This window comes from Montipora foliosa, chromosome 12 (assembly GCF_036669935.1).
Source record: "Montipora foliosa isolate CH-2021 chromosome 12, ASM3666993v2, whole genome shotgun sequence".
NCBI classification, from domain to species: Eukaryota; Metazoa; Cnidaria; class Anthozoa; order Scleractinia; family Acroporidae; genus Montipora; species Montipora foliosa.
Window position 1 is genome coordinate 22,344,098 of NC_090880.1, and position 13,722 is coordinate 22,357,819.

The window sequence follows — 13,722 nt, forward strand, 5'->3', positions numbered from 1 at the left end:
GTCTCATCCCTCCCACACCTGCCAGATTCCTGAGCATAATTTAAAAGGCTGCAAGGAGATATAATGACTTGGGAGACATCAGGGCAGTTTATGTCCATCCCAAAAGGTACTGTGGCAATAACCACTCTGAGTCTACTCTGAGGACTGCAAACCTGACTGATGATGTATTTTTTGGAGGTATCATCAGTAATGTTTGTAAACATGTTGACTACATCCCTAACAACGCGTTTCAGAAGGAAAAATGCTTTGAAGTATTACATTTTTCAAGGTTTTAGTGGAAGGAAACTCACCTTGAACATCCTCATTCATTAATATTCACGAACAAATTTTGACAAAACAAAAAATCCTGACAATCAACGTGCGGATAATTGATGTTTGACTGTGCATATACATGTATAAATTAGGAACAGTTACGTTATCATCAACAACAAAAAGTCCAGGTCGTGATTCAATTTCGTTTAATTTTTTTCTAATTGTTTTATATAATTACATAGGGTATCCAAACTAAACTCCTAAGACAACATGGAATGACAGTTTCAATAATTACTGTGCACCTATCAATACACTGGATCAGTGCGGTCATCATATAACTAGAAATTATAGATCGAGAGAAGTAATGATCAATAAACAAGAGTTCCAGCCGGAGATTTAGTTGTCATTGCTGAACGATTCACATCCACAACCAACAGTTTTATACTTACAACTGTAACACACAGTGGGCCTCGTTAACAGCCATGCGTACGATATTTTTTGCAATTTCAGCAGCTGTTCTCGCACGGATTCTTCATAAAGACTCTCGGGAGAGCATATCAAAATTTGATATTTTTCTGCGCCAAAATCATGTTCAGTTGGGAATTCACCATGAAGTTTCAGGCGCGAAATTCCACACTTTCGTATGTCATAAATCTGATCTTCCATAAGTGCTTTTAAGGGACTCACGATTAGAAGGACTGATTTAGAACTAACATCGGACTCGGATCGAAGAAAATCACAAACATAAGGAACTTTAACGTAACAGACTTGCCAACTCCTGTTGCTTCCTTAACAAAAACATCATTAACGATAACGACTGCATGGATAGCATGAAGTTTTTCCGCCTTGGGCACAAAGTTAAACTGACATTTCTCAAATGCAAAATCAAATACCTCCGGCAAATTTCCTTTCACATCATCCGCCATGTTTTCAGTACAAAAACACTCGAAATAAACTATGCCTAAATTAGGAATCTCTTTCCAAATATGGTTTTTTCCCCAGTTTTGGGAGAAAAAATGGCGTCGTTCCGAGCATGCGCTTGCAAGTAATACAGGACTCTCTCTTTTCCCGCCTGGGTTCCATGCCCATTTTCAGGGCGGGGTAAGAGAGAGTCCCGCAACAGGACTACGACCTACTGACTTTGTTGCCATGCCTCTTCGGGTGAGAAAACCTGCTCGCTGTGTCTACAATCAAATCAGCTGACTTGAGAACTATGCAGAGTTAAGCTATCACTAATAGGGCGTCATGTAAAGGAGCAAGGATGGCACAGTCGGTTAGTGCGCGGCCTTGGTGAAAGAGGTCTTGAGTTCGATTCCCGGATCTCGCATCCTTGTTTCGACTTCTTTCCTTTTCGTGTAGCTAAGTAGCTTTAAATACCCGTAAAACGGAGCACTGATGGAGAAGGGGGAGTAAAATGAGCGCACCGTCGACCTCAGGTTTGTCAGTTGAATTACTGTTACGAGTTATCGACGTTAAATATGGTTGCTTTACTTTACTTTACTTTACTTTATGTAACTGAGATGTTGACGCCTGCTGGTCTAATTGGAAATCCGCCCATTGGGATATTATTGATTCTAATATTCCCAAGGATAGAGTTAGGGATTCAAACACACCACTGCGGATTGACAAGGAAGTTTGGCATCTGCTGAAGAAGAAACAGTCCGCTAAACGTGCCGCTAAGAAGCTCTACAGTGCTTTTTAGACCCGCGCAAAGCTCCTCGCCCAGACGGTGTTCCTACAATCGTGCTAAAGTCGTGTGCAAGGGAAATATCGCCCTCTCTCTGCGCCCTCCTTAATTTATCTCTTGCGGAGGGTAAACTACCCATCGAATGGATAGATACCCTTGTCGTCCCCGTTCTTAAGAAAGGCAAAAAGGCGGTGCATATTTAAGCATCTTAAGGAGTTTCTTTGTCCTTTCTTCGATAACTCTCAGCATGGGTTTCTTTGGGGTCGCTCAACAGTCACCCAACTGCTGGCGTTTTATCACGAGATTGGCGTATTCTAGATAAGAGCTTGCAGTCGGACATTGGGTATTTGGATCTCGCAAAGGCTGTTGACAGCGTTTCCCACCATGGGCTCCTTCTGAAACTTTCCCAGCACGGTGTCAGCGCGAAACTTCTGCAGTGGTTCGAGAGCTACTTAGGTGGCTGCTCCCAGCGGCGCTTGCTCCATGGTTTCACCTCAAGTCGTTCTCCAGTTCCATCAGGAGTTCCTCAGGGCGGTATTCTTGGTCCTCTGCAGTTTTTAGTTGATGTGCATGATCTCCCGCCGGTGATACAGAATCGTATCTCACTCTTCGTGGATGACTCAAAGTGTTCCAGTGTCATTGAAAGTCTGCAGGATTGAGAGTCACTCCAAAAGGACCTGGACACTCTGCACTGCTGAAGCGTTAATTTGCACCTTAAATTTAACACCTCTAAATGTGAGGTATTAACTGTCACACGTAAGGGTCTCCCAGTTCGTTCTGATTATAAGCTGTACAACAGTTTACTTAAACACGTCTCTCAAGTAAAAGATCTTGGTTTGACTATCTCGAAGGACCTCACATGGGACACTCACATTAACTCTATCTTAGCTAAGACAAATAGGATGCTCCCATTTCTGCGCCGCAATTGTGTTTCGTCATTCACTATAGACCATAGGAAATTACTATATCTCAGGTTTGGAAGATCATTTATTGGCTATCCTAGTGAGGGATGGGCTCCTAGTACGAAAGGTAGTATCACAAGAATAGAGAGTCTTCAACGCAGGGCAACAAAATTCATCTTGAACACGCACTGGCAGCAGGATATTTCTTATCATGAACGCCTTTCTCGCGTCAATTTGAAGCCGCTAGCATATTGACATGAAGTGAAAGAACTAACTTTCTATTTTAAGTGTCGTGCTGGCCACTACACGTTTCCCATAGATAATTACGTCAATCAAGAAAGGCACTCGCCTCACTCGTCACAGCTCTGATAAAGACGTACTAATAATTCCCAAGTGCCGCACAAAGCTCTTTCAATTCAGTTACTTTAACTGTATCGCTAAACTCTGGAATACTCCACCTGAATCTACTCGCACTTTTACTTCCTTTAATCAGTTTAAATCTCATGTATTGCAACGTTATTCTGCCGCTTTTTGTACAAATTATGACGTTACTAACTTTAACACCTGGAAATCAATCTGCTGCAAATGCAGCGGGTCACGTAATCTTCTATTAGCTGGCAACTGCTGCTATTGAGTCCTTTCGCGGAATAGAATTTTTATATTCCCACATTTCATATTTGCTACAAAGTTCATAATGTTTGTAAAGTCTGTTTTTGTGTATGTCCCTTAAGGGCACACTTAATTGGAGCCTCGCTCTAATGTGTGTCCCTCACCAGCATCTCTTGTACCTTTTATTTGTTTAACTGATGCATTTTTATCTTAGTCTTGTAATTATGGTGAAAGCGATTAAATACATAAATGAATAAATTAATAAATAGATCCAACTCTCTGAGGTTCAATCGGTCACTTTTGAACGTGAGTGATGGCGGACAGTAAAATCCAAATGATTATTTTTTTTTATCATAGCCGCATTAAAAAAAAAAAAATAAAATGAAGCGCTTGTAAAACGGAAAGTTAAAATAAGAAAGTCAATTGAGATAAATTATTAATCACTTTCCAACGCGGGATAAACACCTATCCAAGTTCTCCGACCCATCGCTATCAGGCTTTTCTTCCAATATGGTGCACAAGGAGTGCCAGTAAACTTTTAACAATCAATTAATCGATCGATCAACCCTCTTATAGCTGGTTGGCATTTCTGTTAATTAGAGACACTTATAAAGAAATAAGTAAAATAAAAGATATGCATGCTATAAAAGGGAATGACCAACACCTCCACCCCTCCCAGAGACTTAAATGAAAAGTAAGACGTTAACTGATAATTGTCTAGTATTGTTCACTGATTTACGAGGAGCATATGTATCCGTTCATACAATCATCTGTTTAGTCATTTGTTATTTTATAATACAAAAGCTTTACGACTGCATTGGGAGTAACCCATGCTATATATCTTGCCAGGGAAGTTATGATTGCGCTGATTTTTCAAAACTCGTCGTTGAATCTTGTAGTATATTGCTAGAAGATCAAAGAAGTCAGGAAATCTGTAAAAGAAACCATCACAAAACTCTGCCATTTTAAAAGTTACGTCCTGCAACACATCGCTTTCAGCCTATTCTTCCAATGCTTTGCACAAGGAGTGCTTGTAAACTTTTAACAATTAATTAATCGATCAACCAACCCTTTAATAGCTATTTAGCATTTCTGCTAATTAAAGACACTTAAATAAAATAAAAGCTATACAAATTATAAAACGGAATGACCAACAACCTTACTTTTCGCGCAGACTTCAGTGAAAAGTAAGATTTTAACTGGGGGAGAGAAGAGCTCTGGGAAACCCTGTAGCAAATTGTCTTCTTATGGGTTTTCGTGAAGAACAATCAAAAGCCTCTCTTACTGGTGCATTCATGTTAGTACGAGGAGTGAGCAGGCGACGTAAGGTTGAAATAGCCAATTTTTCGTTATAGGAACTCTACGGCATACAGTTTCCCAGGGCCTTAGATCGATCCGAGGCTCTAGTGACGAGAATGTTTACCAGAAGAGCCGATTTTGACACTTTATTCATTTTCAGAATGAAAATTAGAGAATGGCCTATTTCCTTAATCTTACGGACTTATATCTTTAGCTAAGTTTCCGTCGGGAAGAAGTATAGGGAAGATGTCGTTGACGTCACCTATTGTCATTAATGTGCCAACCAGATCTTCATTGGCTGTCGAAACAAAGGGTCTTTTGTTCCTGTGGTTGGCACATTTAAATAATAAAAGCAATGTTTGTAAAGAGATATCTTCTCTATGGTTATATTTCTATAGCAGTGGCGATTTTCTAGCCATTTCCGTGAATTAAAACATTTCTAGGTGACAGGACAGGCAAAAGATACTTACCGCTGATCAGTTTTGTCATGTCTTGGAAGACCCCTTGCCAAATGTACTTTTACGCTTTTAAAATGAAAAAATAGCGAATGAAAGATGCACATTTTTATGCTCCCGTTGTCGTCAAAATCTCAAATTAGGTGATTTCACGTTGTTCCTGTGCACAGTACCGCAGAATTATATGCTAAATCCGTTATACGGTTTAAAAATCTGGATTCGGCTTTTCCCGAAGAAACGCATCCATGGGTCGGTTTCCATGATATTGCTGATGAAAACTTTTAAATACGGTTTCGTGTTTTCTCCTTATAATTAGTTAAATGCGGTTCAGATCAGTTTCATGCAAGGGAAAAATGGCTCTTTTTTGTCAACTTAAAAGGGTTTAATTAAATAGCAGAGTGATTAAAATAACGCGAATTTTGATTTTGGTATGATGTTGCAGCTGACTTTGTTTGGAAATCGCCAATGCTCATTGTAATTTTTAACATGTTTTCCGACTGAAATCGCTCCCTAACATAATTAAAATGCCAGTATCCTCGTTCCTGAATGATTTATTTATCCTTAGCTTACGTGGCAAGTAGAGTAAAAGGCTTTCCTTTCCTCCGATTTAAGCATTGGGCCTTTCTCCCAACCTGGACTTAAATCCTTTCAGCTCATTCAGCTCATTCGTAGAAAAATGATAAGTGGCGGGAAAAAATCACAAGTAGAGATGAACATTGCTTTTCTTACAATGAGAATTTAAATCCCATGATATTACAATAGATAAAAAAACATTGATAAACGATTGCATTCACTTTTTAAGGATTTATTAATTTAATTTTCATACAGGTTGTAGTAACATTCGTTCCCGAGGGGTATCCGTAAATGCCTTTCAGTAAATCACGTGACCAATAAAAGGCAATTCTTGCTGACGTCATTGTTTACATCTTGTCTCATTAAAATACGAGTTTGCTCACAGAAGGGATCATGCAATCAAGAGGTAACCAAGCTGAATTTCCAATTTTAATCCTTTTGGCTTTAATAACGAGCAAGCTTTTAGCCTTCAAAACCGATAAATTATTGGGTGGCCAGAGCGCTAATGAGCCCGTACTTTCTTTAAAAAAATTTCGAATATAGACCCATATCACTCAATGTCCAAACAAAAGATTTTGCCCGTCGAACCTCTCATTCAATGTGAGGCTGGACGGGCAAAGACAATGCAAAGACAAAGCCTTTATTCCCCAAGGACTCCAAAATGGCCGCCGGGTGATAAAGGCGAATTGAAAGCGTCATTGCTCAGATATTATTTCGTAAACTGCGCACGCGCTAAAAGTTTCAGAGGTAGCTCATTATGCAATTAATAGTTGGTTCCTGCTTAGCGTGTGTATACCGAGTTATGGATGCACGCAGGAGGTTGCTAAGCACGAGGCGATAGCCGAGTGCGACTCTAGCTTCTCGAGTGTTTAGCAAGCTCCCAAGTGCATCCATAACTCGAAGCAATTCTTTTTATAACATAGCGACTACTTGCGTGATAAAACATGTTTTATTTGTGATTGATTAGAAAATTCTCACAGCGCACGGTGAGGTAAAACAAACGATCCAATTGGCTGATTAAAATCAAGGCACAAATAAGTTGAGCGAGAACGATTCATCTGGTTTTACTAATTGTTGAAAAAGAAGGATTTCCTTCTTCAGTTAAAGAAAATATTGGCAAACAAAGTCGAAGCACTCGATAAAAATGTTGGCGAACAAAGTCAAAATGCCCGAGTAAACAAAGGGTTTGGATTGTCGAGAATGATGCCGAGTTCACATTGCCAAGCACAGTGCAATTGCTGAAGACGAACTCTAGGAAACTTGCAGTTTTTCTCAATGCACCAAGCTAAATTCAGAAAGAAAATCCGGTAGTATTGTTAAGTTTTTTTATGTTTTTGTGATTGACGTTTTTGACCATGTTTCAGTGTAGCTGTAATTTTTTTTAATGAAATTCGGATTTAATATTTTCCGCCTTGATTTTTGTTTTGTTTTGTTAATTTTGTAGTTAATTTGTTTTCGGCAGGTTGAACAAATGTAAGACTTAATAAAAAAAAAAAACCACGATAACAACAAGAGTTTCTACCTTTGAAAGTTGCCACAGACCAACTTGTGGCCTTTTTCGTTCTTGTTCAGTGCCTTTCGCATACAATTTTGTGCTTTTTTTGTGTTGAACGTGCCTGTTCATGCGTGCTTTGTTTTCGTTGCCCCCAGCTCTAGTTGGCGGGAGAAAAATTTGGCTGGTCCTCCCTGGGTTCTTCTATTTACTTCTTTCACTGTCAACTACAAGCTAAGGGCACTCGCCAAACTCGACGAAAATGAAGCCGCACACGTCATGTGAGAAACACACCATAGTCGCTTAATAGGATTTGGATTGGACTAGCCCGCACGCTATGTTGGGTTAGGTTATATTCAGTTGCTTTTTTTTTTTTGGCAGATAGATTACAACTGAAGCGACGGGCTTATGCTAATAAGGCAAAAATGCAAACAAAGATTTTTTTTATATTTGCTCGTGCGTTCTTGTTTTCCGCCATATGGTTTTTACTTTTCAAGAACCCTCTTGCAGTTATTGTGATTCTTCAAATCGCCTACTTTCGTATACAACAACTTAGCCTAAATTTTATGAAGTTTGTCTTACTTTTATCGGTCACTCCACGAACCTATCACTGATGACTTTTAAAAGTAGAATTAGTCATTCGGTTTGTATATTATTTTTCCGGCTCTCGGGGTTCTCATTTTTCATGGAGCGGCAGTGGCGCTGACCGGCTACCTCGTTTCCCTGTTGTCTGTTTACTAGCATGATATTGCCCACTCGCCGTGCATTGTCAACAAAAGCAATATCCACAGAATTTATAGAAAGTGAACAATTTTTCAACGGTTTTAAGGAGAAAATTAATCTCCCGGATTAAAGCTAACAGACTTCTATTTTCTCGCCAAATGAATGCTGTGGATTGAACTATAGGATTTAATTTATTTAAAGTTCTTCAGTCAATGGATAGAAATTTCCTTAATTTAAGCACGTTTCTACAAGGGGTGACTTTTCAACTGAAAAAAATCCTGGCTTTCGGGACGTTCGTTCGATTTGATGATCCTGATTCCAAAAAGATAACTCGATAATTTGTGGGGTAAGTGTTCAAATTGCAAAACAAAATGTATTTTCTTTATCTAATGCCTATTAAATGGGCAAATATACATATACTGACATGTCTGGACGACAGACACCTGTCATCTATTATCTCGTCAGTCCCTGTCTACAAGCGAAAATCCCATTTTTGCATTCTTGTTTGCATTGAACGTGTCAATCTATGGGTTTTGTTCTCTAAAAACTGCAAAGTGATCACAAAATAACCGTTGTACATGATGGTCTCTACGTTGAGAAACCAGAGGCTGCAGCCGGGTTCAAGCTTTTTGACATTTGCTGAGTCATTGGCAATTGAATACCCTGTAATATTGCATTCAAGCGATTAAGTTGAGTAAATATACCCATAGACTACTGCAAGCAATAAGTCCCTCCTGTTTCTTAGTTTTCGTTTTGCAACATTTCTCACTTGGTGGTGTTTTCAAGGTTTTTCAAATGCTAAGAACCGTCCTAATTACGTCAAAGACATCAATGGACTTTGATGTTTTAAACCCTAGACATCGTCTACGCACTCTTGGGCTTTGACAACTTGAAAAAAAATCAAGCGTGAGTTTATTTCTATTTTCTTAGGAAAGGAGTCTCGTTGCATGTCATCACCGGAATCGGTTCCTAATTTAGCGTCTTCTGGGTACCTTTTTTTCTCAAAAGGATAACTCTTCATTATTGCATATTTCTTTTACAGGGTTCGACATTTACGGCTTTTTGAAGTCGTCAGCAAATAAAATATAATCGCCGAAAACACCTTGGTAGACTGCAAAACAAGAGGCAAATTACATTTTCACAAACTGACCAGTCCACGTAATGAGTCGCCGTGAGCACCCAGACTCACGCTTCTTTCTGCAACAGAGTTAGAAAGATAATCTCAGCTATAGGTAATCAACTCGAAGAGTTACAGCCAAGCCTGACTGAAAAATCCATTCTTTAACGGGATTTGGACCAATGACCATGCCATTGTACATGCTGCACTTGCTGCTTTACCAACTGAACTATCACTGAAGCCAGCTGAAAACTTGTGACTAGCGAGTTCAAGTTATATCAGAGTCCTAAGAGATAGATAAGATGATTTTAAGATACATGAAATGAACAAAATAATCATAAAGAAGCAGATTTATTTTTCGCGCTCTGTCATAGGCATTTGGACATTTACATAAATGCATACATAGACATTCCTAATTGCCACCAACTCCGACGAGGCCATGCAGGGCCAATGAAACATCAATGCTGCAGCAAAGTGAATTCTATAAAAGAACGTCTCTCAAAACTCTGCCACGCGTAGAATTAGACGGTTCTCTTACACATTGCTCCAAGGTTATTTCTTTCAACATGGAGGAGTTCTTGTGTACTTAATAAAACAAATATGCATATACTATAAAAGGGAATGAGGTTATGGAACAATCATCTTTAATTAATTTTTCTATAATATAGGTAGCGTTTCTTTTGGAAAATCCGAGATAGGGTACTTAATCCAAGAATCCTTACAAAGATTTCTTCCTTGGCCTATTTCCTGACGTTGCGAGGTTAGTTCTCTTTCTTATCCAAGTAGAACATCTTTCAGGTGTTACGCAAATTGTAGGCACGAATCCTGCTTAGGACACTGATTGACGGGGGAAATAGGTATGATTTATAGTGATTTCTTTAGCGCTTGTAAATGTTCGTAGTTTTTCTTATTTGATTGTACACGTGTAATTATTTTTCCCTCAAATTTATATGTTATTCCTATCACAGCTTCATGTTATCACTTCTGCTTCTGCTCCGCTTTTAGACTTGGCTAAATCTATATATTAACGTTGTTGTTGAATGTTCTGTTCTGTTGTGACTGTGTTTCGCAATGCTTTCATTGCCGGGAAATCTTCTCACTTTCGTCGAAGTTAACGAGACTCCGCATTATCCGCTTTCCAAAATTGTGCTTTGTAGCCTTGCGATACCTGATTTATATGTGTTGGGATCGTGGCACAGTCTCTTGTTATTGTTTACTGGATGTCTGTATTGAAATGAACCTGGCAGTTTTGCTACTGCCCACGGGGCGTTGCTCTATGCGGCCGGACAAATAATGTGTTCTAACGACTTCTGGCTCTGTTATCAGGCCTCAGATTCGGGGAAGCTGAAATCCTGAAGCGGACCTATGTGATCTTTCCTTTAGTCATATCTTTTTGCTACAGACCCTGGGATCATGTTGTTCCGAGGAAACAACGGACTGACTCATCTCTGAACAAATCAAACAAAGCCTTGGTACACGTTTTAAAAAAAGCCCAAATTTTCTTTTTTTTTTTTTTTTTTACATTGCAAAAATGAAAACACCGCCTTGTTGGATACGATCCATATAATTGCATGGTATATGCAATTTTAAATATGCATCACGAACCAGCTGCAGAGGTGCCATCAACACCCTTGGTTGGAAGTTGACACACTCCATTCAAGGTTTTTTAAACTGTCAGGAGGGCGGCCTTTTCCTCAAACGTACTTACATCTCGCTAAAACAAAAAGGACACTAGGCCTTCCTCAATAGAGTACTCTTGCCTGTTCCAGCCTGAGGTCACCCCTTATGAAGACACACTTGCACCAATGTAGAAACTTTGGATCTTGAACTCGTAAATTCGTAAGTTACATTCAGCAATATTTTTCATACAAGAGAAGAACAGCTAAGAACCTTTTTGAAGTGATAACCTTAAGTCCACCTTTAAATTTAATTGTCTTTTTCGGCTCAACCTATTGCTTTGTGGACTGACACATAACCTTTCTGTTTAAGCAAATAGTGGCCTTGCTTTGTCTTGCAATTTCACATTTCCTCCTGTTTAAAATTTGCCTTATTCTACGTCTTAATCAAGACATTTGACAACATGACAACCTCGACCAACCAATCCAGTTACATGCATCGGTTACACATTGCATGATACAGAAAAAAACCGTAAAGATCGAGGTCTAAAGAGTGAACTGTGCCCGTTAATAGCCCGGCATGTTTGTGTTAAATTTCGTACGACGCAGCAAGGATTCTACTAATCACTGACTAATGGCAGAGCTTTCGTAGGCCATTTATCTTGCCAGACTAACTTCTCTGACGTTAATTTTCTCGAACTCCTTGTTAAACCCTAGTTGCCAGACTATTAAGGAAGTCAGCAAATCCGTGAAGGACTCACTAGTTTTAAACATAAATCAGTCGCCCTTTTTGCGCTCCACCCTTTAAGTAATTTCAGTCACATTGAGAGCCCCTGGAAGCTTATACGCCGTTTAAAAGCCACGTGCTAAAGCGACTGAATAAGTAGTTTCTAGAATCGCATTTAAAGGATTTTGTATACAGCTGTTTCGGAAAAGGTTGTCCAAAAGAAGCGTAAGAGCGTTCGCGACAATGCCGAAAGGTAGTATGGGAGATATTCAATAAAATCCTGTGTTTATAGACTTGTGCTCGATCGGAAAGGAGAAGATCTTGATTCCAATGCCAAAGCATCCGGCAGCTGGTCAGGAAGAGATATAAGTGTAATTTCTTAGTTCCGTGCGCAGATCTCAATTTCTGTGGTTCGCTCATTAATAGATTGCCAGAAAACCTGCTGCTTGCTTTTCTTTAACAGTACGACGATATTATTTACTTAAAACGAGGTACTTTCATGATTAATTTTCATGTTGTAGTATCCATTACCAAACCAAGATATTCCTCATATAAAGACTCAATTAAATTGCCGTCGAGTCAAAGAGACGGTCGAAATCGACAGACCACATGATGAAGACCCCAGACGAACTACTTTTTTGCTCGGTGGCTATGGCTGAATCTTCCAATACTTCAATGATATGCATAGTGGTGATTAACATGTTGCTAGCGGTCACTGCATTTGTGGGAAATCTCATTTTAGTTGCGCTAGGCAAGGACTCTTCTCTTCATCCGCCTTCCAAACTCTTGCTTCGTAACTTGGCAGCAAGTGATCTCTTAGTTGGCATCTTGGCAGAGCCAACTTTCCTTGCTCACTGGCTATCCGTGGTGAAAAAGAAAATGAACTTTTGCCTCTTTGTTCATCGCATCATTTTTGTGACAGGAAATATGTTGTGCGCAGTGTCCATCCTAACTATGACCACCATAGCAGTTGAAAGGCTTCTCGCTCTCACGTTGGGCCTCAGATACAGACAAGTCGTGACCCTAAAGCGGACCTTTGTACTTTTGATCGTTTTTTGGTTTTTGTCCATTGCTGGTTCAACACTACACTTGGTGGATTACCTCTTGTCCTTATGGTATGGTTAGATAGCCGGTTCACTTTGTCTTGCAATCTCACTTTTGTCCTATGGGAAGATTTTTTTTACTCTTCGCAAGCATTGTCAAAATCAAATGAGGGACCACGTCCAACCAAGCGAAGCATGTCCACTAAACATTGCCCGATATAGAAAAGCTGTCAACTGTGCATTGTTGCTGCAGGTGACTTTAGCAATTTGTTATCTTCCGTATATTACAGTGGCGTTCTTTACGACTGCATTGGGAATATCCCCAGCTATTTACCTTGCCAGGCAAATTACCATTTCGCTGATTTTCCTAAACTCGTCGTTGAATCCTGTTCTTTATTTTTGGAAGATCAAAGAAGTCAGGAATTCTGTAAAAGAAACTGTCACAAAACTCTGCCATTTTTAAAATTAAGTTCTCCGACACATCGCTTTCAGAATATTCGTCTAATTCATTACTCGGGATACCAAAAGGTATACCGAGTTTTAAAATGGGATTAAAAACCGAAAGTGCAGAAAAATGCACAATAAAATTAAGATTTAATAATAAAATTAAGTTTCAACGTTTTAGCTCCGCAAATAATTAACTATAGATCTGAGAATTTCGTTTATTTTAAAATGTCTTCTTAAATTTTAGAATGCCTATTTTATGAGGAATGATTTCATTTTATTCCCTTGAATGTAGTTTCAATAATTTTGAGCATTTTATCACTAATTTGTAATTCTGTACACGACCCCACAAGCTGTTAGCTTCGAATTGATATCGTGTATAAATAAATGAAGATTGACTGATTGATTGATTGCAAACGCAGGGATTTCATTGATTAATAGCTATGCGCGATAACCCCTTGGGAGAGGTCGTAATTAAAAAGAATAAACATCTTCCATGGCCAGATGCAAACAAACTGGTGAACACACGAACCATAAATCTGGCAAAGCGAATGAAAGGATCCTAAATAAGAAATTTTTAAACCTCAGTGGTATTGGGATAAACTGACTGAAACGGTAAATTGTTGCAAAATCCACGTTATTTCTATCTTTGTTAATTTGTATTGTAGCCATACGTGTCAAAATATATTGCGTTATTGGAATACTGAAAGGTATCGGTTGACTTTGTTTGGCGCGGCAAAGTGGACCATAGAATTACGAGAGGGTGATTTTATTCACTTGATC

General features: G+C 39.1%; 1 protein-coding gene across 1 annotated transcript; it reads left to right on the plus strand.

The window, feature by feature from the left end:
* The first annotated feature begins 12,103 nt into the window (after window positions 1–12,103).
* Window positions 12,104–12,577, plus strand: LOC137981018 (adenosine receptor A2b-like). Its single transcript, XM_068828392.1, has one exon. It carries the CDS (start codon window positions 12,104–12,106, stop codon window positions 12,575–12,577), a length of 474 nt encoding a protein of 157 aa, XP_068684493.1.
* The last annotated feature ends 1,145 nt before the right edge of the window (window positions 12,578–13,722 follow it).